At 47.7% G+C, this 27,316-nt stretch overlaps 1 protein-coding gene across 1 annotated transcript in view; it reads left to right on the top strand.

The window, feature by feature from the left end:
- Window positions 1-8,240, top strand: part of RHEB (Ras homolog, mTORC1 binding) — a 53,252-nt gene extending 45,012 nt beyond the window's left edge. Inside the window, exons 5-8 of the mRNA XM_032762254.2 lie at window positions 3,343-3,399; window positions 3,507-3,554; window positions 4,312-4,393; window positions 7,738-8,240. Coding sequence (XP_032618145.1) covers window positions 3,343-3,399; window positions 3,507-3,554; window positions 4,312-4,393; window positions 7,738-7,830 — 280 coding nt within the window. The 3' untranslated portion in view covers window positions 7,831-8,240. The remainder of the gene's footprint in view (window positions 1-3,342; window positions 3,400-3,506; window positions 3,555-4,311; window positions 4,394-7,737) is intronic.
- Window positions 8,241-27,316: the final 19,076 nt, after the last annotated feature.

Raw genomic sequence — 27,316 nt, 5'->3', positions numbered from 1 at the left:
ATATACAAGAAATATGTCAGTAAAACTTTCTGAATCAACCAGTTTGTTGATCAGAATTGTCTAATCCTTTTTATTGAATTTAACCTCTATCTAAATGATAACCATTTTCATTATTTGTGAAATAAAACAGAAGTCTCAGATTATTCCTTTATATCATAAAACCCCTGTAGAATTGCTCTTTCTGAGTAAATAAAGCGAAAATACATCCTATTTCATAATTTCTAGAAATGGAAAAAAGAAACCTGCATTTGAGAGATGTGAGATTTGGGTTTTCATTTATCCCCACTAACAACTTTGGACAAGTTACTTCACAGTATCTTTGTCACCTGTAAATTGGGTATATTGATATAGGAGAAGACCTCTCTTATCTGAGGCAGCCAGATTAGTTAAGGGCCAGACGCAGTGGCCCACACCGGTAATCCCAATACTTTGGGAGGCCAAAGTGGGCAGATCATTTGAGGTCAGGAGTTCGAGACCAGCCTGGCCAACATGGTGAAACCTCATCTCTACTAAAAATACAAAAATTACCCGGGTGTGGTGGTGGGTACCTGTAATCCCAGCTGCACAGGAGGCTGAGGCCGGAGAATCTCTTGAACCTGGGAGGCGAAGGGTATATCATGAGCTGAAATCATGCCATTGCACTTCGGCCTGAGTGACAAAGCAAGGCTCTGTCTCAAAACAACCAAAAACATTCCGAGATTAGAAAAATAAATTTTGCTTTTAGCATATGTAAGCATACCAAAAAAAAAACAACAACCAAAAACAACATTGGTTAAGGGAAAAAAATCAGAAAGGTGATGTCAATCTCCAGTGTTTTGTTTTAAAGCATAAATAATACATTCAGTCACACATCTAGTGAAATTTTCAAGTTGTCATCTTTGAATATGAGCTCACTCACTGCTGTTCAGTATGACTACATCCGCAATTTGTCCATTATGACTTCTGGTTCGGTTTCTTACTAGTGAGATACTTGGGAAACAGTCTACACCTCAACTATTTAGATTGCTGTGATTTTCCCCACCAGTCTTTTTCAGTTGGTTTGGCACACCTTATTAAGGAGCACCGTTTTTAGTAGATCAACCCACAGTATTCAACTTCTAGTTTTCAGACAAACAAAAACTCTGTCTACACATATTTCAAAAGTTTGCGACATAAATTATGACTATGATGAATTTAACTGGCATAAGCGGGTTTGGGAACAAATGGGGCTGTTTTAAATAATGCCTTTTTTTCCTAGTAGCTCGTAGTTTAATGAGCATTCTCAAATTTCAGACATGAGGGAGTATGAGAAGAGTGGTGTTTTGTTTTTTAGAAACCTATATGCTGAATACACAAATATTTATGGAATATCCAAGAAATACATCAGTAAAACTTTCCGAATCAACCAGTTTGATTCAGAAAATCAGTGATCTCAAGAAATTTAGCCACTTAGAACAGTACACATTTAGGATCTCACAATTTTTGTGGGTCAGGAATCTGGGTGTGGCCTAGCTGTGTCCTCTGCTTTAGTCTCTCACAGCCACAGTGTGGGTATCAGCAGGGGCTGCAGTCCCATCTGAAGGCTTGGCTGGGGAAAGATGTTTCCCAGCATGTTCGTGTGGCTCTTGACAGGATTGAGTTTCTTGCAAGTTGTTGGACTGAGCTTCTCAGTTCCTTGCTGGCCGCTGGCCTGAGGCTGCCCTCTGTTCCTTGCCAGGTGCTTCACTTCATCAGAGCAGGTGCACAAGAGAGCCAGAGAATTTCCTGCATGACAGAAGCCACTGTCTTTTATAATCTAACTGCAAAAGGGACATTCCGTCACCTTTGCCATATTCTGTTCATTAGATGCACATCACTAGGTCCATGCACGGAGATGACACACAGTGTGGCCACTAGGAGAGCAGGAGATCTGGGAGCCGGCTCCAAGCTGCCTGCCACACAGTCCCAGTTCTTTCAGCTGTTTCTCACGTGACAGGGTACTGTTATTTTTGCCCAAGTGGCGACACTTTTAAATGTAGGCAAATACAGCATGCGGAGGAAACCGTGGTTCTGTAATGCAACCGCAGGTCCTTAGGACACCCATATCCCATTTGTTGACCCACAGCAAGCTTGTAGGGGGGTTAAATTTCATTTTTGTTTTTATCAAATGACAGCACACATCGTTTAAAATAGCACAGCGTGTAATTCATTCAACAAGGTAACTTGTTCCGAAGCTTGTGATGCAACCATGAACAAAGCAGACAAATCCCTGCCCTTGCGAACTTATTATTTCTGGTGTGGAAGACAAACAGTAAAACGACACACGTGCGAGATAGGATGTCTGTGACCATGCTGCCAAGAAAAATAAAGCATGGAAGGGTAAGAAATAGAAAGGGAATTTGTAATTTAGGGTAAACAGAAGAGGTGTAAGAAACGACATTTGAGGCTGGGAGGCTAGGTGTGGTGGCTCACGCCTGTAATCCCAGCACTTTGGGAGGCCGAGGCAGGCAGATCACGAGGTCAGAAGTTTGAGGCTTGAGAGTCACTGGGGCCGAGTAGAGATGGCCACCCATCAGAGGACGTTGAACGAGGCACCATCCATCTGCTGCAGCAGAGTCCTCTGGTTGCTGTGCCGAGCAGCGGTGGCGGGGAAGGGTTGGGGCTGTGGCACTGATGCAGGCAGACTTGGGCCAGGAATTCACACCTCGGTGGCAGCAGTGAAGGGGAGTGAGAAGCTGTCAGATTCTAGGTAGGATTTGAAAGTAGAGCCAGTGATGTGCTGGCAAATGTTGGCATGGGTTTTTTGGGGGAGGGTGGAAAATGATTTGTGGCCATTTGCCAGCAGTCAGTGGTATAAATAATCCTGCTGTGGCAGATTTCAAGTGATCATTGTGACATCTCAGATGCCCTTCCCGGTGAGAGCCACCTCCAACCTAGAGTCATCAGCTTATTGATCTGATTGAAAGCCAAGAGATACTGGCATCACCCAGAGAATGTATGTACCTAGGAAAGAAAACAGGAGCAGGCTGAGTGTACTAGGGCACTCTAGGAAAAGCTGTTCAAGTTGTAATGTAAACAGTTGGTTCTTTGCTGAATGAGTTGGGTGATTAAAATGTGCATTTATGTGGTTTGTCAGCCCAGTGGTAGGCTTTCCATTTGAATGCCTTACCTGTTTCACTTTGAATATCCTCAGTCAGCGTTGCTGAGTGTCAGATGTATGCACATGTGAGCGGATTGCTAGGAAAAAACAAGAGTTCTTTGTGTTCAGTTTATGTTAAAATGGTGAGTCTGTGACATTTTACATTTTTCCAGCTGGCAACATAACATACATTTAAAAACTTCAACATTAAAATGGATGTCTAATTTATACTTTTTGTTTTATAGTTTTGAAGTGATTAAAGTTATCCATGGCAAATTGTTGGATATGGTGGGGAAAGTACAGTAAGTAGTACCATTTTATCTGTTTGTTAGAGAAACTTCTTTTAATAGTATCTTCTGAGCAATACAATCTGGCACTGACTAGTTTGTCTTTTTTTTCTTATAAATAGAATACCTATTATGTTGGTTGGGAATAAGAAAGACCTGCATATGGAAAGGTATGTAGCTTTTAAATCATTAGTGATTTATAAAGTCAAATCTAAGATGATTTAGTCACTGAAGTATCATTTTAATTATTGTTCTGATGTCAAGAATATTTTTAGCTGTAGCATTTTTATCTGTTCAGAGGTGTTACGGTCGTGTGCAGCAGAAGCAAAAGTGGAATAGAAATCTCACATTCCTCTAGAAAAGAGAGAGCAAACTTTATAGGAAACCACCTTTAGGTTATCTACCACTTTGCATAAAGCAAATTCTAAAAAGACATAGTGCTCATTTATGCAGCAAGTGGTTTTTGAGTACCAGGGTTTGGGATTGCAATGGGGAGCAAAGGAGGCAGATGTCCCATGCCCAGGCAGCTTCATGTCAGAGAGGAAGAGAACTCTACAGCCTGCACGCAAGAGAATTGAGCTTTCAGGCTCTTTCACAATTTCCCCTGGCCTTGGGTGCTTAAAACCTAGCTGTAAAATAGTCAATTGTTACAGATACGGGAGTACTGGAAAATAGGATCATGTTCTCTGAGCTGGAAGGTTTGCTGGAGCATGGATAATCCCATAAGGCAATGTCTATTCTGTTCCCCAGCTCAGGCGTAATCAAAACACTCCTGTGTTACATTCTTGATGCTAATGTTAGGCCAGGGCATGGTTCTGCTTCATGAGAAAGAAATTGACCAAAATGGAGCCTGTTTCATAATCAATTATACATGTTTCATCTAATGAAAAGCAAAGTACTTTAACTAGAATTTTATTTTTCCTTTAGGGTGATCAGTTATGAAGAAGGGAAAGCTTTGGCAGAATCTTGGAATGCAGCTTTTTTGGAATCTTCTGCTAAAGAAAATCAGGTAACAGATTCTATAAACCTCATTTTGCATTGTGTTGTCATCAGTCGCAGGGATGTGTTCTTGCAGTTGGCAATTGACCTCTGTCTTGATCACTCCTGTGTAACATTTGGCCTTCCACCATTTCTAATACCAAGCTTTGTGTTGCTTTAGGAAGGTACTACTTAGGTGTTTATAAATTCGGTCAGTATTCTACTTATAGTGGAACCTAGGATATTTGTAGGATAAACAGAAACTATTAGTAAAGGAAATACTACCTTTTGTAAACATGTATTTTTGTTTTGTATTAAAGCTGGTACAGAAATAAGTCCATACAGGGGAAAAAAAAGAATTATATCACTTTAGTACTAATTTTGTAACCGTACCCACCCCCTGGCTTTTTTTCTGTTAGATGAAACTAGGTCAGACGTACATGTTAATTTTTAACATAGAAATGATTAAGAACCATCTTATAAGCATTTAGTACCAATTTCACCCTGCAGATGTACCTTTAAAGGCATGTTCTGGGAAGGATGTAGATTCTGCTTCAGGGAGGCTTCACAATCCTGTATGAACCTTTTTCTTCCATTGCTTTAATTTATACTCCTGGCACCAAGCTTGTCTCCCACCCACAGTGCATTTTTCACCTATATATTTTTCTTTGCTGCCCTTGACTTTCTAAAGATACACATCTGATGGTACCATCCTCTACTCAGAAACTGTCAGTGAACTGCCCCTTCTCTATAGAACCCTTCTCCTGGTCCTGAGTGCAGTCAGTAATTTGTTCTTTTCTAGTGTCTTCTCTCGCCACGTTCTTGTACTTTCAGTCACATCAAACTGCTCCCTTCCTTAAACACACCATCTCCTGTCCACCCCACTTTCAAAATGTCTCACCTTTCCTCATGCTCCCCTCCGGTTTAAAATAGCCCTTCTCTAAGTAGCTACTTATGTTCATGTGGGGTTTTATATTTTGAATGTGTTTTCAACATGTGGTGGTGTTTGATACTCAGGTAAGATGACTTGGTTTTCATTTCTCTGAGGAAACTAGTGTAGTAGGGTGGTGCCTCCTCCCTGGGAGGGCTGGGCGCCAGCAGCCTTAGCACTCTTCCTTCCCTGCTCCGCATGACAGAGGTTTGTAGTCCTCAAGGCCCCACCTAGATTTCACCTTCTTGTTGACCCCCTCTGGATCCATCCAGCTGAAAGAAATTGTGGTTTCTTCTCTTAGACCTCTTAATTTGTTCTAAGATCTGAGTCGGTATCATTTATATAAATATCCTTCATAATGTTCAGCACAGTGGGTTATCCGTCAGCCTAAGTATCCTGTGATGGTCAAATTGGCTTTGTCCTGTGTTGGGATATGGAGGGATAGTGAATCCGTGTGGTTATGTCCTCTTATGTGCGGATGAAAAAGATGAATAAACAGATCCGTGTAATTGGTTCCCAAGTTCCAGATAGCAAGGGATTTATCGAAGTCAGCTCAGTTTCTGAGTATACACAGAATTCAAATAAGAACTGAGATAGTTAAGAGATACCTATATTTTAAAGATCGAATTAAATCAATCATCCATTGAGTGCCTACGGACTAATCCTTCAGATCATGTAGTTAAATCGCCTCGTTTTAGAAGTGAGGAAATTAAGTTTCAGAGAAGTTAGATGACTTTTCTAAGATCACCCACTACCTTATGTGGTATAAGAACTAGGACTGAATTGTAAATCTCATCCACATCTAGTCCTTTTTTCTCTACACACTGCTTCCTGTCAATCAGGTGATCCGAAGCCGGTGACCTAGATTAGACAAGCGGGGTGGGACCTGGGGTTGGCTTCGGTTAACTAGGAGGACAGACACCTCATTCATACCAACAGGACAGAAGGCTGAGGATGGGAGCCCGCATTCAAGTGGGTGGGTCAGCTTGGTGGACGGAGGATATGGAGTTCTTTCATGAATGTGGCTTCTGTTTTCCAGTGAAGTGTGTAAAACAAGGTTTTCAGCTGAGCGTAAGGATGGGGAACATTTGAGGAGAAGGGACAAGGCGTGGATCTTTCTCTGGGGAGTGCCCAGATCCAGGGATGCAGGCGGGTGGCTAGGCAGCACCAGGCGTCTGCGCCAGGTTCCTGGTCATGGGTGTGAGGTCAGCAGTGAGCGGTGTGTGTTTTCCCTGGGCAGCGTTTACTGTGTGGCTGTGGGCACCATGCCAGCGACAGTTGGTAGGGAAGGGAGTTGAAGTACAGTGGCGCCATGGTGGCCTGCTGAATCTGAGCTGACCGAGAGGGAAAGGAGCAGCAAGAAGTGGTTAAGGGGACAGGGGAGATGTAATAATAGGGTCAACAAATCAGGCCCCTTGTGGGGCTGAGAATTGTTGCTTCAGGATAGCTAGAGAAAGAGAGCTGGGAAGGTGGTGTGGTGGGACACTGGCAGTTGGTGTGTTGTGGTTTCATGGGATACTGGAAGTCACTGGAGTGATGGGGGAGGGGGATTCTTGGTGATTAGGAGAACTGGGCACTTCTGTGGGGCTTCTGAGAACAGGGGCAGTTTTTCATGACCACAGGACTGCATTTAAAGGACAGGGTCTGGGAGTCACGGTGGCTCAGGCCTGTTGTCCTGGTGCAAAAGGAGGCGAGGCTAGGCGTTCGAGGCCAGCCTGGGCAACACAGAAACCTCCAATCTGTATAACAAAAGACAAATAAAGGACAGGGTCTGACAGTTCTCCCCACGCAGTGTAGGAAGAGTTCCTGCTCCACGTGGCCGTGATTGCTGTCTGTGGTGAAGGACTGGGGGGTTGACCCTGGGCTGAGGCTGAGGGCAGGAAGACAGTCAGGAGAGAGGCCAGGAGATAGGGAGGGCAGTTTGTGGATTGAAATGACCGAGAATTACGCCGCAGAGGTTGTTGGAGGCTGGCATCGTGGCATCTCAGGAGCACGGAGGGTGCCTCCCCTACTTGAGGCCTCTTGGTGTCAAGGATGTGAGAGGCAAGGGCTGCTGGGAGAGCATGTCCCGTGGGAAGGGAGGAAAGATAGTGCCAGAAGTGAAGAGGGACTCTGAGGTCTAGAGGACACTGGGGTGTGGGGGTCATGGGGTGGAGTGGGACAGGAGATGGTGGTGAGTCTGGGAGTGAGGACTCTTCGGGCGTCTCCTGGTGCCTGAAGAAAACAGGGTCAAAAGCACAATCGGAGGCTGGTTATGGTCTGGGTCAGGAGGGATGGACAGTGGCCTTACTGGGTGTCGGGGTCCCTGAAGTTCTGGGGCTCACCAGAACCCCTTCTCCCCACCAGTAGGAGGGCAGGGCAAGCGGCATGCCCTCCTCAGTCCGTGAAGTACTCGGAGTTCGGCTTCACGCTAACACTGTGATTGGGTTTCTTTCTCTTTTCAGACTGCTGTTGATGTTTTTCGAAGGATAATTTTGGAGGCAGAAAAAATGGACGGGGCAGCTTCACAAGGCAAGTCTTCATGCTCGGTGATGTGATTCTGCTGCAAAGCCCGAGGACACTGGGAATATGTTCTACCTGAAGAAGCAAACTGCCCGTTCTCCTGGAAGATAAACTCTGCTTCTTTTTTCTTCTGTTAACCTGAAAGATACCATTTGGGTCAGAGCTCCCCTCCCTTCAGATTATGTTAACTCTGAGTCTGTCCAAATGAGTTCACTTCCATTTTCAAATTTTAAGCAATCATATTTTCAATTTATATATTGTATTTCTTAATATTATGACCAAGAATTTTATCGGCATTAATTTTTCAGTGTAGTTTGTTGTTTAAAATAATGTAATCATCAAAATGATGCATATTGTTACACTACTATTAACTAGGCTTCAATATATCAGTGTTTATTTCATTGTGTTAAATGTATACTTGTAAATAAAATAGCTGCAAACCTCAGTCCTTTGTGCTACTTGATGTGGCTTTCAAAGAAGAGAAGCCTTGTCCTGAGTTTCTCACTTGGCTTCAGGAAGGCCCCAGGTTGGATTCCAGAAACCAGTGAAGATGTGGCCACAGGAGGAGGTGTGCTGAGGTGGCTGCTGACCGTGGACTCCCTGCGCAGGGGCCGGCAGATGTTGGGGCTGGGTTACAGCTGATTGATGCTGAGTGGCCCTGGGGGGTCTGTGAGGGGAGTTCCCCCCCAGTGATGAGATTCCCTCCTTCCACCCTCACATCCCTAAACCTTGACTGAAATGCTCCGTGGTCGGGAGCCTGGTCAAGGAGGAAGAGCTGCTGAGAGGCATTGTTCGCCCTTGCTCACAGCTTAGCTTGATGTCCGTGTCAGACAGGAGATGACTGAGAAAACAGCCTTGCTGTCCTAGAACACCCTGGAGTTTAGTGTTCTGTGTCAGGGTCTCGGGAGCCTCCTTCAGACCCAGACAACGGGCCTCCCTCTGTCCAAGGAGCAGCTGTAAAGGAGAAGAGGGATTTCATTTGCTTGGTGGCTGTTACCTTGTCTGTAAGTCAAACTTGGAGTAGAGCAGTGCTTTTTAAATGATTCCCTTTTGCAGCTAAAATTTCACAGGGCTATTTCTAATACGTAAGCAAATGTTACCATTGACTTTATTAATAAAATATAGTTTTGCTTTGCAGTTGATTGTTATGAAAACTTACGTTCTTAAAACACATGCCATTAATTTGGATCTTTTAAATATTTTTGCCTCATTTGTCATTCCAGGATGAAATTTCTGCCTTAGAAGACCTCCACCAAATACATTTTTAAAGACAGGGTCTCGCTGTGTCACCCAGACTAGAGTGCAGATCATAGCTCACTGCAGCCTCAAACTCTTGGGCTCAAGCTCAAGTGATCTTCCTGAGTAGCTAGGATTACGGGCCTGAGCCACTATGCCTGGCCAAATAATCACCTTTTAAATAAAAATAAATTTTGACAACACAGTATTGTTACTTATTACCAGGGTTATTCTTAGGACTAAAAATGTATGAACACTGAACAGAAAATGGGGACCTAGTCCATCCAGTTATGTCTATGTAAATGGAACTTAGAACAGCATATTGTACTAGAAACTGAAGTTCAACTCAACTCTTCTGAGGTGGTCCTTTAAGGACTGGACCTCCTGATTGGAGGGAGCATAGTATCATTTCTTTATGTGATGTAGTGCACACATTCCTTCAGATATGCCCTGAGTACCTGCCATGCGCCAGACACTGTTCTGAGTGCCATGAACACAGCAGAGAAACCTGCACCCCTGTGTAGCGTAAATCCTGCGCTGAACCTTGGAGATGCCACACAGGGTAGGCCCCAGTCCAGCTGCCCAAGGCAGCAATCCCAAGAAGACAGTTGACTCGTTTACTTGATAGTTTGAGCATCAGTGTTTTTGTTGTTGTTGTTTTGATTTGGATTTTTTGAGACAGAGTTTCACTCTTGTTGCCCAGGCTGGAGTCCAATGGTGTGATCTCAGCTCGCTACAACCTCTGCCTCCCGGGTTCAAGCAGTTCTGTCTCAGCTTCCCAAGTCGCTGGGATTACAGGCGCATGCCACCACACCCGGCTTATTTTTGTATTTTTAGTAGAGACGGGGTTTCATAATATTGGTCAGGCTGGTCTTGAACTCCTGACCTCAGGTGATCTGCCCGCTTTGGCCTCCCAGAGTGCTAGGATTACAAGCCTGAGCCACTGTGCCCAGCCAGAGCATTAGTCTTATAAACAGTGATAAAACATTGTCACTGGGCATGATGCATGTGCCTGGAGTCCTGGCTACTCAGGAGGCTGAGGTGGGAGATAGCTGGAGCCCAGGCATTCTGGGCTGTAGTGTGCAGTGCCAATCCTGTGTGTACACTGAGTTTGGCATCAATACGGTGACCTGGGAGCTAAGGACCACCAGGTTGCCTACGGAAGTGTGAACCCGTCCAACCTGGAAACAGCGGTCAGAACTCCTGAGCTGATTAGCAGTGGGAGCGTGCCTGTAAGTATCCACTGCCCTCCAGCTAGCAACATAGCCAGACCTGTCTCTTAAAAAAAAAAAAAAAAAAAAAAATTGTGTTGAAAAGGTAATGCTTTACTTTGTGGTACATAAGTATAGTCTTAGATTTATTGAAATACAGGAAGTGCAACTATAAAACTATATCCAAAATATTTTGCAGTTCAAAATTAAATTTTAAAATACAAATCATAAAATCACATTACAAATTAAAATTAATGTGATAGAATTTTGTTAAAACTAAATTGCCCATCCACTCTGGACATCTCTCCCCGCTGGTTCACCAGCCATGCTCTTGCCTGAATGGCTTCTCACCTGCTTGTCACCAAATCTAATAGTTTCTGGTTGCTTTCTTGACCTCTCGGTAGCATTCCACACAGTTCACCACCATCTCCCCTGTGTCGTCATTACCCCACCGTCTCCTGGTCAGCCTGCCAGCTCTGCTGGTGCATCAGTCTCCTTGGCCGTTCTGTATAAACCTCTCAGCAGGCCTTTTTTGCTGCCTACACCCTCTGCCTTGATATTCTTCAAGCATAGCTATACCTGTGTAGCCAGAAGAGTCCAAAATGTCTTATCTCCCACCTTGACCTCTTTGGGCTCCAGGCTGATCTTGACAGACTCTACTTGGGTGTTTTATAGGCATCTCAAGTTTACTATGTCCAAAACTGAATTCTTGATTTTCCTTGGAAACCTGGTCCTCTCTTGGACTTCTTGTTTCAGGAAATGACACCATTATTCACTGGGTCCGTATGAAAATTAGCAATCTGGGAGCTGTTCTTTATCCCTACCCTCATACTCCCCATCTGATCCATCAACAAATCCTAAGGGCCTTGCCTTCAAAAATCTACCTTGTGTTTTGTCCATTTTTGTCTCCACTGCGTCCTGGTCTACAATGGGACACCCTCTAAGCCCCTACACCTCAGCCAAAGCCAGCTTGTAAAAACAGTATCATGTTGCTCCTTTGCTTAAAATCCTTCCGTGATGATTGTGTCAAATCTGTGTGTCCCAGCCTCAAGGCTCAGAGTGACCTTGCTGCTGCTTAGCTCAACCCTGTCTAGTTAGTGGCCTTGATCAGTTTCCAGAGCCAGAAAGCTCTCTTAGCCATGGGGGCTTCTGGGGCTCTTTCCTTTGCCTGGGACACCCCTTCCCGAGACTTCTAAGCCTTCACATCTCAACATTGTCTCTTCCCAGGGGCTTCTAGGATGGCCTGAAGCACCCCTCTGTGAATCTATCCAAGCACTCACGTTTTATCATATGGTACAGCATGTGTCATAACTGATCATCACGTTTGTTCCTTGTATTGTGTATGCTGTGTATTACTCGACTAGATTTGGCTGGAGTGGAGACAGTGTCTCAGACATCTTTGATTCCAAGCTCCTCCTAGCACAGAGCCTGTAAAATAGATAGTTTCTACTGTGCCATTTTAATTTGCTTGTAGTTTCTTTTAGTGTGTGTGTGTGTGTGTGTGTGTGTGTGTTATTAGCAGTTGCCCTGGGAATTACAGTTAACATCTTAATTTATTATAACACTCTAGTTAAGATTCATACCAACTTCATTTCAATAGCATACAAAAGCTTGGCTCCAGTTCCTCTCTCATTTGTGCTGCTATTGTCATGCAAATGATATTTCCATATATCATATGCCCATCAGCATAGGCTTACAATTGGCTTATAAAGTTGCCTTTTAAATCAAATAGAGAAAAGAAGTTACAATTAAAAAATACATTAATGTCTTTTCTACATGCTTATGTGGTTGCCTTTACAAGTGCCCATTAGTACTCCTCATTTGGATTCAAGTTACTGTCTAGTGTCCTTTTCTTTCAGCCTGAAGGACTCCTTTGGTATATCTTATAGAGCAGGTCTGCTAGCAATGGGTTATCTCGGGTTTTGTTTATCTGGGAATGTCTTCTTTATTTTTCAAGAAGGATAGTCTTGTTGGGTATAAAAGATGGGGGAGAGTTTTGCTGTCAGCACTTCTACTCACCCAACTTATTCAGGTATTTCATGAGCAGCACTCAGCCCAGAGCCTGCAGGCTCTTGTGTAACCCCAGAAACATAATGGCTTCTCAGACCCCCTGTGGGCATCTCATTTTCCAGTTTTTGTTATCTCGTTGTTTGCCCCAGTGTCAACTAAATCGCTGCTGATTGTTTTGATAAACATCCCCAGGGAGAAAGTGCTGGGTGAGCCGAGCTCAGAGTCAGGTCACAGGCTAGCTTGCAGGTGGGACCACCAGACCAGGCAAATGAGGTCACTGAGCTCCAACCCCAACTTGACCCTTCCTGTGGCTGCTAAGCTGCTGGGTTTTATGGGGATTGCTGCTGTTGCTTTCAAGGCTACCAGGGAGCTCGGGGGCAGAGATTTGGAGGGCTGTGAATAGGGCCAGTAAAAATGCCACAGTGCTTGCTGCTCTGAGATTCGGCCAATTTCCTTCAACACTCCCTGGATTGTTATGAGCCTTTAGTTAATTTCCGGAGCTCTGGAAACGTTTATTTTTTTGGGCAGTTTTTGCCAGTGTTCTCATTGGGTTCCTGGGGTCCTTACTGCACAGTTCCTGATGGTGTTGCTGCTGAATGAATGAGCAGAGGAGCCTTTGTAGGGCACCACCTTCTGGACAGGTTCCTTTGAATTTAGCCTGCACCTGTTGCTGTGTGGTTAAAATTCCCCACCATGTATACGGTGCATTGTGCTGCCATTTGACCTGTCGTTATTGAGTCCACCTGACACACCAGCTCCTAACAAGGAAGGGCTGCTCCTGCTCAGCGCCCTCTGCCATTGTTAATACAAACAGACTGAGATTGCAGCTGTACCCAGAGGTCTGGAAGTCACTCAGATGCCCCAGAATGTGCCGCTGCCTCATAGCAATGCTTGTAGAGGTCTGGGCTCTCAAGGAAATACCTGTAGTGGCCGCGGGCTGCTGCCCCAGTCTAAGAGGTGTGCACACTGCTGCCTTGCCCCTGTGCCAGAGCCTCCTGACGTTCCAGGAGGTGTGTGTGCTCACAGAAGCCTCTGGATGCTGTGGTTACTACAGTTGCCCATGCTGCCTAGCAATCCTTGAACCAGGATGCCTTCAAAGCATTCCTTGGGAGATTGCAGAACCATTCCACCTCCTTACCCTCCCCCAAGAAGGGAACGTTTTATATAAAGAAAAAAAACAATTTTTGTGTTGCCCTTCCTCCCTACATCAATGACTTCCTAGAGGGCAACAGAATGGCCAGGTGAGAGCTGCTGTGGGGTTAGAACTGGAAAGAATCAGATCTAATTTAACATCCTTGTTTTCAGAGCATGGAACTCGAGGTCCATAGAGGTCAAGGGGCAGCTAGTTTCCAGGTCCCCCACTTAGTCCGTGTTTCCACCACGCCACATTGGGACATAGCCCATGAGCCTGACAGCCAGATGTCCACAGGGAACCCCAGCCAGAGCTTCGTCCTCAGTCAGGGACAAAGACTTGGAACATTCCAGTCCTGGCCCTCTCTGCAGCTAATATGAACCTTTGGGCAACTCCTTTATATTTTGTGATCTTACTTCTTTTATTTATAAAACTTCCCTTCACCAGGGATTGTTGTCACAGCCAAAAGTATGAAAACCCTGGATGTTTCCAAACTGCTACAGAAGCACCAAGCCACAGTCCTGAGGATGGGTGTGTTAACCTCAGACTGCCAGCTGTAGCTCTCACCTGGTGTCAGGGTCCCCACAAGTTTCCACAGCTTCATGAGCGCCCATGGTTGTGTATCTCCAGCAGCAGCTGGTGCTGTGGGTGGCTCCGGAATCCTGCAGTGCTGCCGTCTTATTCCTGGGCTACACATCCACAGCAATACGGAACATCACGACTTACCCCAGCAAACGAGTTTACCAAATTCGAGAAAAAATATTTCATTCCAGTCTGGCCCAAGGCATCAAGAACGGTATGATCCACTAAGAAGTGCCAACACAGTGATCCGAGGATTGCAGGCCCACCCTCATTCTCATGTCCAGCATGCTGAAGGTTGTCTGTGCGGTGTCACTATTGGTCCCCAGAGCTCAGTCCCACACCTGCCCAGCCAGACCCTGTGGCAGCACAGCAGATTGTGTCCTGGCCAGGGAGGCTGCTGACCTGCCCAGTTGGCTTCTGAGTGGTGGGACCTCAGCTCCTCATCTGCAAAGGAGAGAGTCACCTGGGAGACGACTCCGAAGGTCCCTCCAGCTCCCACATCTGCCACAATCTAGGAAAAAGTCTTGGATTCGTAGTTTCACAAGAAATAGCACAGGATTCGGGAAATATTGTGGCCTCAGCAGCCAAGACCTTTCACCCAGTTCCTCCCACTGCCCAAGAAAGCCCCGGGCAGAGCTGTGCCTCCTGATTTATTCCCTACCAGAACACAACAGCCAGCTGGCAGGCTCCCGCAGGGAGAGAGCCTCTGCCTGCACTGCGTGGCTGCCGCCTGGCGTTCTGTACATCGCTCCACTCCCCTCCTGCTCCCATCATCATCAGATCAGCAAGGAATTCAAGTACATCAGCACAGGACTCTGCGGCTGCCTTACGGGGCGCGGTTGACGAGGGTGATATGTGCTGAACTTTACCCTAAAAGGCTCAAGCAGGAGGACAGCAGGGAGTTACAACTGGAGCAGCGGAAGGTCACATTCCTTAGCTCTGACGTTGGGATTTTTATTATCCCATAACAGAAATCGTTCCAAGGCACAACCTTTTCTGTGTCTGGGGCATTGTGTAAAGTTGTAGAATGACAGTAACAGCTCTAAGCCAGCGCAGCCGCCCGGCTCGGCAGTTACCACACATTGGCTTGTATCAGAGTGACCTGGATGGCTCGCTGACACAGGCTGGCCTCCCCCGCACAGTCCCTGATTGCAGAGGCCCAATCAGGTGCAGGATGTCTGCATTTCTCCCAAGTTCCAGGGACGCTGCTGCTGCTGCTGCGGGCTCAGGGGCTGCATTTGGAGAAGCACTGGCTTGGACAATAATGGCACAGGGCTCTTATTGTCCAGATTAGGAGGGAGCACGGGCCGGAGTGACAGGACTGTGGGACCGCAGAGGTGGCCGGGCCACTTACCACCCCCTGGGGACTTGGGCTGAGGGGCTGTGGGTTGAATTGTCTCCCCACAAAAGGCATGTTGAAGTCTTCATTCCCAGTACCTGTGAATGTGACTCTATTTGGAAATAGGGTCATTACCAATGAACCAAGTTAAAGTGAGGACATACTGGATTAGAGCACACCCTAAACCAATGGCTGGTGTCCTTAGAACAGTGGTCCCCAATCTTTTTGGCACCAGGGACCGGTTTCATGGAAGACAATTTTTCCACGGACTGGAGTTGAGGGGATGGTTTCAGGATGAAACTGTTCCATTTTAGATCATGAGGCATTAGTTAGATTCTCATCAGGAGCATGCAACCTAGGTCCCTCGCACACACAGTTCGTAATAGGGTTCGTGCTCCCGTGAGAGTCTGAAGCCACCGCTGATCTGATAGGAGGCAGAGCTCAGCTGGTAATGCTTGCTCGCCCCCTGCTCACCTCCTGCTGTATGGCCCAGTTCCTAACAGGCCACAGACCGGGCCAGTCCATGGCCTGGGTGTTGGGATCCCTGCCTTATAAGTAGAATAAATTTGGGGCCGCACATGGTGGCTCATGCCTGTAATCCCAGCACTTTAGGAGGCCGAGGCGGGCGGATCATGAGGTCAGGAGATGGAGACCATCCTGGCTAACACGGTGAAACCCCGTCTCTACTAAAAATACAAAAAATTAGCCGGGCATGATGGCGGGCGCCTGTAGTCCCAGCTACTCGGGAGGCTGAGGCAGGAGAATGGTGTGAACCCGGGGGTGGAGCTTATAGTGAGCCGAGATCGCGCCACTGCACTCCAGCCTGGGGGGCAGAGTGAGACTCCATCTCAAAAAAAAAAAAAAAGGAAAAGAAATTTGGACACAGAGAGGCAGAGACTGGAACACCAAGGACTGCCAGCACTTCCAGGAGCCAGGAGAGGCCTGGAGCAGATTCCCCTCTGAGCCTCCGAGAAGAAACCAACCCCCCAACACCTTGATTTCAGACTTCCGGCTCCCAGAACAAGAGAGTACGTCTCTATTGTAAGCCACCCAGTCTGGGTTACTTTGTTACGGCAGCCCCAGGAGGCAAACAAAAACAGAGGGTTCCTTCAATGTGTGGCTTGCAGTTGTTTCTTGTTTTTTTGTGTGTGAGAGAGACAGAGTTTCGCTCTTGTCACCCGGGCTGGAGTGCAATGGCATAATCTTGGCTCACTGCAACCTCTGCCTCCTGGGTTCAAGTGATTCTCCTGCCTCAGCCTCCTGAGTAGCTGGGATTACAGGCGCCCACCACCACACCCAGCTAATTTTTTTATATTTTTAGTAGAGATGGGGTTTCACCATGTTGGCCAGGCTGGTCTTGAACTCCTGACCTCAGGTGATCCCCCCACTTTGGCTTCCCAAGGTGCTGGGATTACAGGCGTGAGCCACCGCACCCAGCTGTGGCTTGCAGTTTTAAGACCAAGAGAGCCCCTGGCAAACCGGGGCAAGAAAGGGTAAGGAGCCCAAATGACAGCTAGCCAGAACTTTCATGTTTCCAAAGGAGGAGAGTGATGCTCAAAGTTGTGATCTGCCAAGAGTCGCCAGTGATATAGTTTGGATGTGTGTTCCCTCTGAATCTCATGCTGAAATGTGATCCCCACGGTTAGAGGTGGGGCCTGGTAGGAGGTGTTTGGGTCATGGAGGCAGATTCTTGTGAATGGTTTGATGCTGTTCTCATGTTAATGAGTGAGTTCTCGCTCTGAGTTCACGCAAGACCTGGTTATTAAAAAGAGTCGGGGCTTGCCTCCCAATTCCATCTCTCTTGCTCCCTCTCACCACATATGCTGCCTCCCCTTCACCTTCTGCCATGATTGGAAGCTTCCTGAAGCCCTCACCAGAAGTAGATGCCAACGCTATGCTTCGTGTACAGCCTGCAGAACTGTGAGCCAAATAAACCTCTTTTCTTTGTAAATTACCCAGGCTCAGGTATTCCTTTATAGCAATGCAAATTGACTAATACACAAAATTGGTACTGAGGAGTAGGGTGTTGCTATAAAGATACCTGAAGGTGTGGAAGTGGCTTTGGAGCTAAGTAATGGGAAGAGGTAGAAGAGTTTGAAGATGCTCAGAAGAAGACAGGAAGACAAGGGGAAAGTTTGGAACTTCTTAGAAACTTGTTAACTGGTTGTGACCAAAATGCTGATAGAAATTTAGACAGTGAAGGCCAGGATGATGAGGTCTCAGGTGGAAATGAGGAACTTTTTGGGAACAGGAGCCAAGATCACCCTTCACACCTCAGCAAAGAGCTGGGCTGCATTGTGTCCAAGTCCTGGGAATCTGTGGAAGTTTGAACTTAAGAGTGATGACCTAGGGTATCTGGTGGAAGAAATTTCTAAGCAGCAAAGCATTCAAGATGTGGTGTGGTTGCATCTACCAGCCTACGTTCAGATACAGGAAAAAGGAAATGACTTAAAATTAAAACATATTCAAAAGGGAAGCAGAGTGTAAAAATTTGGAAAATTTGCAGCCTAGCCTTGTGGTAGGGAAGGAAAAGCATTTTCAGGAGAGGAATTGAAGGGAGCTGAAGCAACCACTTGCTAGAGAGATTCGCATGACTAAAGGGGAGCCAAGTGCTAATGGCCAAGACAATGGGAAAGAGCCTCAAAGCCATTTCAGAAGTCTTCAGGATAGCCCCTCCCATCATAGTCCCAGAGGCCTAGAAGGAAAGAAAGGTTTTGTGGGCCAGGCCCAGGGCCTCTGCTGCCCCGCTCAGCCTCAGAACAGTGTTCCCCACATCCCTGGCACCCCAGCTCCAGCTTTGGCTCAAAGGGCCCCAGGTACAGCTCAGGCCACCACTTCGGAGGGCACAAGTTGTAAGCCTTGGCGGTTTCCTTGTGGTATTAAGTCTGCAGGTGCACAGAGTGCGAAAGTGAAGGAGGCTTGGCAGCTTCCACCTATATTTCCACCCAGAGTCCCTGCAGAGAGATTGCTAGGACAATGCTGAGCAGAAATGGAAGACGGACCCTCCACATAGAGTCCCCACTGGGGTGCTGCCTAGTGGACCTGTGGAAATGAGGCCACCACCCTCCAGACCCTAGGATGGTAGAGCCACCAGCAGCTTGCCTAGAGAAGTTACAGGCACTCAGGTCCAACCTGGAGAGCAGCCATGGGGGATGCAACCTGCAAAGTCTCAGGGGCAGAGCTGCTCAGGGCCGTGGGAGCCCACCCCTCACACCAGTGTGCCCAGGATGCAGGACATGCAGTCAGGGATATGTCGGAGCGTTGAGGTTTCACGTCTATCCTGCTGGGTTTCGGACTGCGTAGGGCCTGTTCCCCATTTCTTTTGGCCAGTTTCTCCCTTTTGGAATGGGAATCATTACTCAATGCCTGTACCACCGTTTATCTTGGAAGTAAATGGTTTTTTATTTTACAGGCTTATAGGTGGAAGGAATTTGCCTTGACTCTCTGATGCGACTTTGGACTTGGGACTTTTAAGTTAATGCTAGAAAGAGTCAAGACTTCAGGGGACCATGGAGAAGGGATGATTGTATTTTGCAATGCACGAAAAACATGAGATTTTGGGGGTCGGGGTGGAATGATATGGTTTGAATGTGTGTCCTCTCCAAATCTCATGCTGAAATGTGATCCCCAGTGTGGGAGGTAGGGCCTGGTGGACGGTGTTTTGGTCATGGGGGTGGATCCCTCATGAGTGGTTTGGTGCCTTCCTCACAGTAATGAGTGAGTTCTCATTCTGAGTTCACATGTGATCCGGTTGTTAAAATGAGTCAGGGACCTCCCCGTCTCTCTTGCTCCCACTTGCTGTGGGGTACACTGGCTCCCCTTCATCTTCCACCATGATTGGAAGCTTCCTGAGGCCCTCACCAGAGGCAGATGCCAATGCTATGCTTCTTGTACAGACTCAACCAAATAAACCATGAACCAAATAAAGCTCTTTTCTTTATAAATGACCCGGTCTCGGGTATTCCTGCACTGCCAACGGACAAATGCAGCCAGAAAATCCATGTTATAACCAAGACAGGAACCCACGTTTTCTAACAGCTGGCCATGGTCCCAGTTGATTCGCACACACATGCATGGGTCCGTGTATATGTGCATGTATGCACATGTCAGCAGCCCTGAGATGGCCACCTGCTTAGTGTCGATTGAGATTCAGCAGTTCTGGGGTAGAGCCCTAGACTTTGCGCTTCTGATGAGTTCAGGGTGACCCTGGTGCTGCTAGACTGGGGGCCACACATGAGCCTCTCATGAAGATGCAGCACCTGCTTTCAGAAACACTTAGCCCTCCCAGGGTCCTCGCAGTTCAGGGTGAAGGGAGACCTGAAAGCGCAGGCTCCCAGGAAAGGGGAGGGGCCTGGCACTGCAGGGTGCCCGCTGTGCCTGCTGCTTCTTCATGGCTTTGCAGGGAAGGTGGCAAGAGACAGCGCAGAGCACATGTCTGACATCACCCAGCAGCGCAATGACAGCCAGGTCCTTGGAACCCCAAGCCGGGCATGCAGGCTCCATAACCCCTGGAATTAAGAGTCCTTGTGGGATCTGAGGTCTTGCTGCCATGTTTTTTTCTGTTTCTGCAGTTCCTGGTTTTGAGGGGCAGTTGGACAGCGTCTTCCTCACATGCAGGCTCTTGGGCTCCAGGGCTAGAGCCCCCTTTCCTGCCACCTGTCACCTGATGGTGGCTGGCCCACAGCTCCTTGTGGGACTTCCTGAGGGTGCCAGCAGCTCCCCTGCGGGCTCAGGACACAGACGCACTGCCCAGTCTTCCTCCTCTGTCTTCTACATCCTGCCTGGATTTGAGGAGTGCTGTGGTCTGAACATACCCTCCAAAATTTAGATATTGAAACTTAATCATCCGTGTGATACTAGGAAGAGGAGAGGCCTTTCCAAGGGGGAGGAAGTCTGAGGGTGAAGCCTCACGGATGGGCTCTGGGCCTTTATCAAAGGGCTTGAGGTAGTGGGTCCACTCTCTTACGCGGCATGAAGACCAACTGTGCCATTGGTGAGAAACAGGCCCTCACCAGCCCCTGCCCCTGCGAGCACCATGACCTGGACTTCCCAGACTCCAGAACTGTGAGAACACGAGTTTCTTCTCTTTCTAAATTACCCAGTCTCAGGAATTTTGTTACAGCAGTGCAAGTGAACCGAGACGAGGAGGAAGGCCTGGGAAAGCCGCTGTCTTCCACATTCCATGCGTGGAGCTCCCGCCGCAGGCCGGTTTTAATTAAAAAACAAAAACAAGGCTGGGCACAGTGGCTCACACGTGTAATCCCAGCACTGTGGGAGCCTGAGGAGGGCGGATCACTTGAGGTCAGGAGTTCGAGACCAGCCTGGCCAAAATGGTGAAACCCCATCTCTACTAAAAATACAAAAAATTAGCTGGGCATGGTGGCTCATGTCTATAATCCCAGCTACTCGGGAGGCTGAGGCAGGAGAATTGCTTGAACCCGGGAGGCAGAGGTTGCAGTGAGCCAAGATAGCCACTGCACTCCAGCCTGGGCAATAGAGTGAGACTCAGTCTTGAAAAAATACATAAATAAAAAAACAAAAACAAAAACTTTGAGAGGCCGAGGCAGAGGACTGCTTGATGCCAAGAGTTAGAGATCAACCTGGACAACATAACAAGACTCAGGCTCTACAAAAACATGTAAAAATTAGCCAGGAATGGTAGCATGTGCCTGTGGTCCTAGTTACTTGGGAGGCTGAGGCAGGAGGATCCCTTGAGCCCAGGAGTTTGAGGCTGCAGTGAGCTATGATCGCACCACTGCACTCCAGCCTGGGTGACAAAGCGAGACCCTGTCTCAAAAAAAGTTATAATAATAAAAAATTAAAACCCGCTCTTGATGTGAGCCCCACAAATGTTTCATCTCATCCTGCATGTGGTGCTGCGGTGAAAGCCACATCCTTGCTGATAGTAGCTCCTCTCCTCTCTCCTCCTCCTGCCTTTGCTCCTCCACTGGCCCAGTGTTCAGCCTCGTCCTGAGCCACTCGGCCTCCACCAGGACCAAATGGTGACGCAAAGGTGCAGTGGCCTAGGTCAGGAGGCAGGCTTCCATGTTGTGCTTTGTCCCCCCGCCCCTGGCTGGTGTGGGACCACGTGCCGTGTGGCCTGCCCCCCCGCTGCAGGCAATCAGACCAGGAGTGAGCTGGGCTGGGACCCCACTTGGCCCCACGTGAACTGTCCGGGGCTCCCTTGCTCAGAGCCACGGACTCAGAGATCCTGAAGGAATGAGGCTCTGGCCTGGAGGGCTGTAACGTGAGAAGCAAGCGAGGCTGTGTGCACCAGAGTCCTGAGGTTGGAAGACTGAGCGTGAGGACACACGCTGCTGCAGCCTGGGACCACAGCTGAGGGGACTGTAGCGTCTGCAGTGGGGCACTGAGGGGGGCACCGTGGACCCCAGCAGCTGCAGCCCCTGGAGCTCCCTACTTGGTCAGTACCCTAAGGCCTGGCTGTGCGCAGTCCCTGTTCTTGGAGTCAGTCCTGCCTTAAGGCCAGGAAAGAAGCCTGCGCCTCAGGGACCAGCACTCGCACCCTCACGCCCCAGAACCTTGGAATGCCTTCCTCCATATTCAAAAATGTCTAAGTCTCTCCCTGGTTGCTGGGACTGGCCAAGGCTGGCGGTGCCATCAGGTGGGGGCCCTGAGCTAAGCTGGGCCCCTTTGGGGCATTCTCCAACCCTCCACACACCCCCAGTGAGTGGGGTGTGTTCATGATGCAGATGAGAAAGCAAGGCGAGAGGGCGTCGCTGCAGATGAAGCAGCTCGCACAGTTCCAGTTTACTCCGTGGATGTCTTTATGCCAATGCGTTTGACAATGTCTTTATGCCATTTTAGATGGAATAATCAGTAGACTAGAAGAGGATAAATTACCGATATCGACTCAGGAAAAAATAGAACACCTGGCTAGAACTAGACCTGTTACAGAAATGGAACCTGGAAGTCAAAAATCTAACCCTAGAATGGCATCAGGCTGGGACCGTCCAGAATTTTTAAGGAACAAACTCTTCCCAGAGAGTAGAAAGGGACAGTCCCTGTCATCTTTTATGAAGCTAGCAGAACCTGCATCCACCACCCAGACAGGAGCCACAGGTGCTGACCTCCTGCCTGGGGAAGGGGCAAGTGGAAGCAAAGAATCAAACCCAGGTGACTGCATTACTTTCCACACCCCGCCGGCGACGGGGAGGTGACAAAGAGCAGAAGACACACAGCAGCTGCCAGGCTGCCCCCATCATCAGGAAAGCAAAGAGAGGCAAAGTCGGTGCAGTTGTTCCCTCAGGCCCTGGCAGGCACAAAGCTGCTGCTCCCACCCTCCCGCTCCCTGTCTCCCAGGGCCACTGGCTGCTCCTAAGTCTGCTCCAGCCCTCCCAGGAGCCCAGCCTGAGAGCGACTCCGGGGGTCCCTGCCACTGCGGCCAGGTGTCCCGTCTGCCGGTGCTGGGCCGCCTGAGCCGTGGGTTCTCAGGAGCACCCCGCGCTCACCTGGTGACCAGTCCCTCTGCACCTCCGGCAGGAGCTTGCTCATCTGTGAAACGGGTTAACCGCACAGAGCTCTGCCAAGATGGCGGGCTTGTGAGCTTCAAAGTGGACACTAATTAAACAGTGAGAATTCATCAAACACCAAAAGATCAAAACCCAATGCCACGGCCCCCACATCCACTTTGCTGTTGAACCTCGTGGTGGGTCTGTGAGGAGGGATTTCACGTGCACCTTTCCCAGATCAGGCCACGGAGACGCAGGGCCAGGAGCCCTGGCGGGGACAGTGTGACTTCGTGTGGTGCCACTGCCTCACAGCAGGGACTTGTGGCACCTCAGGATGATGGACAGCCCTGCTCCAGGGGGACAGCGGCACTGGGACCACGCAGGGACAGAGGCAGGGGACACAGCACAGAGCCTCCCTCCCTGGGGCTGGATCAGGCAGGCCCTTCCTACCCGGTGAGGCCAGGGCCTCCCCTTGGTGACATGCATCTTTCCCAACGAACCGGAGCGGGGACAGGCTTACTCCCCGGGATGGCACTCAGGCTGGAGTGCAGTGGCGCGATCTCTGCTCACTGCAACTTCTACCTCCTGGGTTCAAGCGATTCTCCTGCCTCAGCTTCCTGAGTAGCTGGGATTACAGGTGCCCGCTACCACATCCAGCTGACTTTTGTATTTTTAGTAGAGACGGGGTTTCACCGTGTTGGCTCTGTTGTGCAGCCCCCACTTTGCCCATCCCTTCATCTGGTGGCCAGGAGCCTTCCAGAGCCTCAGGAAGGGAGCAGAAGCAGAGGCGAGTTGATGGCTGGTGGTGGAGAGCACCGGCTGTCTCCCTGCTGAGGCCCAGCTGGTGCTGAGAAGAGCCCTGGCTTGGGGCCCCTGGCTCAGAAGCTTCACTCCTGCTCCCTAGGGTCGGCAGAATAGCGACCCCCAAAGATGTCCACGTCTTAATCCCTGGAACCTGTGACTGTGCCATCTTCCGTGGCAGAAGAGGCTTCACAGATGGGATTAAGTCAAGGAGAGATTCTCCTGGGTTTTCCAAGTGGGCCCCGTGCAACCACAGGGGCCTCATCAGAGGGACAGGCCTGAGAGAGATTGGACGACGTTGTGCTGCTGGCTTTGAAGATGGAGGAAGGCACCACGAGCCGAGGATTGCAGGCGGCCTCTAGGTGCTGAGCATTTACTTATTTTCAATCTTTCTTATTTGTACCCATGAATTTTGTGCTCTTTTAAATTATTTATTTGTTTATTTATTTTTGAGACAGCCTTGCTCTGTCGCCCAGGCTGGAGTGCAGTGGTCCCATCTCGGCTCACTGCAGCCTCCACCTCCTGGGTTCAAGCTATTCTCCCACCTCAGCCTCCCTAGTAACTAGGATTACAGGTGCATCCCACCACTCCCGGCTAATTTTTTTGTATTTTTTAGTGGAGACAGGGTTTTACCATGTTGGTCAGGCTGGTCTCAAACTCCTGACCTCAAGTGATCCTTCTGCCTCAGCCCCCCAAAGTGGTAGGATTACAGGCGTGAGCCACTCTGCCTGGGCTGTACTCTTTTTTAAATCATTCGACTCTAAATCTTTTCTAAAATCTCTCATGATTCCTCTTGAAGCCATAAATTACTTAGGAGTGTATTTTAAATTTCCAAAATATAGTGTTTGAGGACTATCTTTTTATTGTTAATTTCTAATTTAGTTACTTTGCAATCAGAGTCCGTGTGTCTTTGGAACAAAGGAATGGTCTCGATTCATTGCGTACAGCTTTTATATTTATTTTATTTTATTTTTTTTTTTTGAGACGGAGTCTCGCTCTGTCGCCCAGGCTGGAGTGCAGTGGCGCAATCTCGGTTCACTGCAAGCTCCGCCTCCCGGGTTCATGCCATTCTCCTGCCTCAGCCTCTCCAAGTAGCTGGGACTACAGGCGCCCGCCACCACGCCCGGCTAATTTTTTGTATTTTTAGTAGAGACGGGGTTTCACCGTGGTCTCGATCTCCTGACCTCGTGATCCACCCGCCTCAGCCTCCCAAAGTGCTGGGATTACAAGTGTGAGCCACCGCGCCCGGCACCGCTTTTATATTTATCTGTTGATCAAGATTGTCAATTCTGTTGTTCACATCTTCAGTATTCTTGCTAAGCATTTGCCGGTTTGATCTTTCTCTTTTCTTTTTTCCTTTCTTTCTTCTTTCTTCCTTTTCTTTCTTCTTTCTTTCTTTTCTTTCTTCTTTCTTTCTTTTTCTCTCTTTCTGTCTTTCCTTCTCTCTTTCTCTCTTTCTTTCTTTCTTTCCATTTTAGAGACAGGATCTTGCTCTGGACTACAGCAACACCCAGGCTGGACTACAGCAACACCATCATAGCTCACTGCAGCTTTGAACTGCTGGCTTCAAGGGATCCTCCAGCCTTGGCCTCCCAAAGCAATGAGATTACAGGCATGAGTCATCACACCTGGCCCTTGATATGTTTCTGATATTTAAAAAAAAATTCTGGGCTGTGCACGGTGGCTCACACCTGTAATCCCAGCACTTTGGGAGGCCAAGGCGGGCAGATCGCTTGAGGTCAGGAGTTTGAGACCAGCCTAGTCAACATGGTGAAGCCCCATCTCTACTAAAAATACAAAAATTAGTCGGGTGTGGTGGCACGTGCCTGCAGTCCCAGCTACTCCAGAGGCTGAGGCAGGAGAATCGCTTGAACCCTGGAGGCAGAGGTTGCAGTGAGCCAAGATCATGCCACTGCACTCCAGCCTGGGTGACAGAGTGAGAATGTCTCAAAAATAAATAAATAAATAAAAGATGCTGTCATCAGGACTGTGGGTGTGCTAATTTTTCCTTATAGTTATATTGGTTTTGCTAAAATTCTGAGGCTGACCTGCCAGGCAAAAAGAAACCATGGTAAGCTCTTTGGTCCTTCCTTTCAATATTTTGTAGCATCCCTGTCTATCTTGATTTATGCTTTTTACCTTAAATTCCGTTTTGTCCATTATGAATATTGATACAATGGCAGTCTCTTGTACATTGACATTTATGTGTGACTATTTCTTCAGCTTTTCTGTGTGATCCAGTTTTATGTATTTTTTGTAAGCTGTATATATAGCTGACTTTGATTTTTTGAGTCCGATTTCACCATCATCTTTATGTTTTAATGGATAATTAAAATCTATTCCCACTTATTGTGATTACTGACACGTTAGTGCTTGATGTCTAACATCTTATTTTGTGTTTTATTTATTGTCTTTTTTACTTTCTTTTTTCCTGTATTCTGGTTAACAAGGTTTCTGTATTCCTTTCCGCCCCCCTCCCCCTGAATGTTTGAAATTCAATTCTTCTTGTGATTTCCCTCAATGTTTAACATTTGTGCTTAACTGCACATTTTTATTTATTTTTTATGTGAAACTCCCTACTTTTTTTTCATATATATATATTTTATTAGACTTTAAGTTCTAGGGTACATGTGCACAGCGTGCAGGTTTGTTACATATGTATACATGTGCCATGTTGGTGTGCTGCACCCATTAACTCGTCGTTTACATTAGGTATATCTCCTAATGCTATCCCTCCCCCCTCCTCCCACCCCACAACAGGCCCTGGTGTGTGATGTTCCCCTTCCTGTGTCCATGTGTTCTCATTGTTCAATTCCTACCTATGAGTGAGAACATGCAGTGTTTGGTTTTTTGTCCTTGCGATAGTTTGCTGAGAATGATGGTTTCCAGCTTCATCCATGTCCCTACAAAGGACGTGAACTTATCATTTTTTATGGCTGCATAGTATTCCATGGTGTATATGTGCCACATTTTCTTAATCCAGTCTATCATTGTTGGACATTTGGGTTGGTTCCAAGTCTTTGCTACTGTGAGTAGTGCTGCAATAAACATATGTGTAACTGCACATTTTTAAAAGAAACTGGCCTAGCATGGTGGCTCATGCCTGTAATCCCAGCACTTTGGGAGGCCAAGGCGGGCAGATCACCTGAGGTCAGGAGTTCCATACCAGCCTGGCCAACATGGTGAAAACCCGTATCTACTAAAAATACAGAAATAAGCCAGGTATGGTGGTGCGTGCCTGTAGTCCCAGCTGCTTGGGAGGCTGAGGCGGGAGAATCACTTAAATCTGGGAGGTAGAGATTGCAGTGAGCCAAGATGGCACCACTTCACTCCAGCCTGAGCAACAGAGATAGACTCCAACTAAAAAAAAAAAAAAGTATAGTTCTCTGATATGTCTTTTACTCTTGAAGCAAAGAAGAGCTCTCTGCCCCCAAATTGATAGTATACTCTATGTTTTAATTTTCCTTTTTGTAAGAACACGTTTGAAAGACTGTAACTTGTTAGTAAACTTACCAACACATCTTATTGCTAACTGCACTATTGTCTCTGAGATCCTCTACCCCCTCCATCTGGGTTCTCTCCTCTTCATGTTGAAGTATGTCCTTCAGTTACTCTTTTTTTTTTTTTTTGAGATGGAGTCTCGCTCTGTCGCCCCAGCTGGAGTGCAGTGGCGCGATCACGGCTCACTGCAAGCTCCGCCTCCTGGGTTCACGCCATTCTCCTGCCTCAGCCTCCCAAGTA

The sequence above is a fragment of the Hylobates moloch genome, unplaced genomic scaffold, assembly GCF_009828535.3.
Source record: "Hylobates moloch isolate HMO894 unplaced genomic scaffold, HMol_V3 SCAFFOLD_1, whole genome shotgun sequence".
NCBI lineage: Eukaryota > Metazoa > Chordata > Mammalia > Primates > Hylobatidae > Hylobates > Hylobates moloch.
The sequence above is the reverse complement of the archived record's forward strand: the minus strand, read 5'-3'. Positions and strand labels throughout refer to the sequence as shown.